At 36.8% G+C, this 1404-nt stretch overlaps 1 protein-coding gene across 1 annotated transcript; it reads right to left on the minus strand.

Moving 5' to 3' along the window:
* Positions 1–211: 211 nt before the first annotated feature.
* On the minus strand, positions 212–1210 carry LOC119589128 (molt-inhibiting hormone-like). The gene is made up of 3 exons (XM_037937705.1): positions 1100–1210; positions 771–940; positions 212–538 (listed from the first exon to the last, which is right to left on the minus strand). Exons 1-3 carry the CDS (start codon positions 1115–1117, stop codon positions 433–435), a joined length of 294 nt encoding a protein of 97 aa, XP_037793633.1. The 5' UTR covers positions 1118–1210; the 3' UTR covers positions 212–432.
* Positions 1211–1404: the final 194 nt, after the last annotated feature.

A 1404-nucleotide genomic window follows, 5' to 3' on the forward strand; every position in this document is an offset into this window, starting at 1 on the left:
TAAAATATCCATATGTAACAGTCACAAGTTCATCTCTACCAAATTAGTCTTTGGAATATGTAAAAAAAAAATCCAGGTATGAAAGGAAATAAGTAGAATAGTAAGTATTTCTCAGTAAGTTTATTTATGTTCATCTTAAAAATGAGGAAGCAGTCATAACACAGGAAAAATAATGCTCGTACAATATACCTGTAGATTAAATTACATGAGAGATATTGCTTATTGTTTTTTTTTCCAAATTCTGATCAGTGCAATATATGAACTGCAAAATAAACAGGGATCTAGGTCATGATAGACTGCAGATCAGACAATATTTCACATGTAATCTTTCCTATACATGCTCTGCGTGACCGCTAGACCTTGTAGGCTCAGACTGGAATGTCACTTGTGGGTACCATTATCCTAACAGAAAACCTGTTCTCAAACTCATTTTCAGGCGTTCAGAATACTTATCCACACTCTAAAATTTTCGATCTCGTCCTCCCTGTTGGCAGCCTTCAGACAAAGCAGAAACCATTCGTTGTAGAAGCACCGATCTCTATAGTGGAAAAGAATGCGTTGAAAAGAGGTATTCTGGATGATAATTATGCTTTCCATATTATCTCGTAGTGTTTGTTTTTGATGACAGAGACGTTATTAAGATTTTTTTTTATAAGTTATCTGAAGAAATTATGCACAAATACATCCTAAGCATATATTATTACCTATGCAAATTTCAACGTTAAACAATATCTTATGGATGAACCTTTAGAAATTATATGCAAACTCACCTACACAAGCCTTCCAACCCTGGTAATCGAAAGATATTAACACAGTCCTCACAAACTCGATCAACCTTGTTGTAGATCTCACGATTACCCATTCTCCCTCTACAGGTGCCGTCCATGAGACTGCCCGAGGCGATCCCGAACAGCACAATCACTACCACCAACCATATCCTCTGCGGCGAAAGAATGAAAGGACGTATAGTGGATAGCCAAAATGAATAAAGAATTGATGGTCACCAGAATATTAAGGAACCAATTTCCACATACATACAATTCTGTTAAACCTTTAAGGAACCAATTTCCACATACATACAATTCTGTTAAACCCTTACAATTGCCAAGTGGTACATAGGGGAATACGCGCAGACTCAAAGTAAAATCAAGCTGTCTGAAGTGGAAGTGTATCCTGGGAAGGCGGGAATGCAGTGCTGTGACTAGTCTGCTTCCACCTTTATATACATGTTGCCGTGACTAAGCCACTAATTGCCGCCATACAGTATGAGTTCCAACCTTCCAATTTTCTAAAGAGTGAAATTTTATTCCTTTCTGTAAGCGTGCTTATAAACATTTTCATGAAGTTATTTTTACTTTCTCTCAGTTTATTTTCGGAATGTGTCTCTTCTCTTTAACTACCACA

This window comes from Penaeus monodon, chromosome 25, assembly GCF_015228065.2.
Source record: "Penaeus monodon isolate SGIC_2016 chromosome 25, NSTDA_Pmon_1, whole genome shotgun sequence".
NCBI lineage: Eukaryota > Metazoa > Arthropoda > Malacostraca > Decapoda > Penaeidae > Penaeus > Penaeus monodon.

Excerpts from the sequence above, each read along its gene's own strand:
- LOC119589128 (XM_037937705.1), bottom strand. Across the intron at positions 539-770 it reads GGGTTGGAAGGCTTGTGTAG|AGATCGGTGCTTCTACAACG; the intron begins GTGAGTTTGCAT and ends TTTCCACTATAG.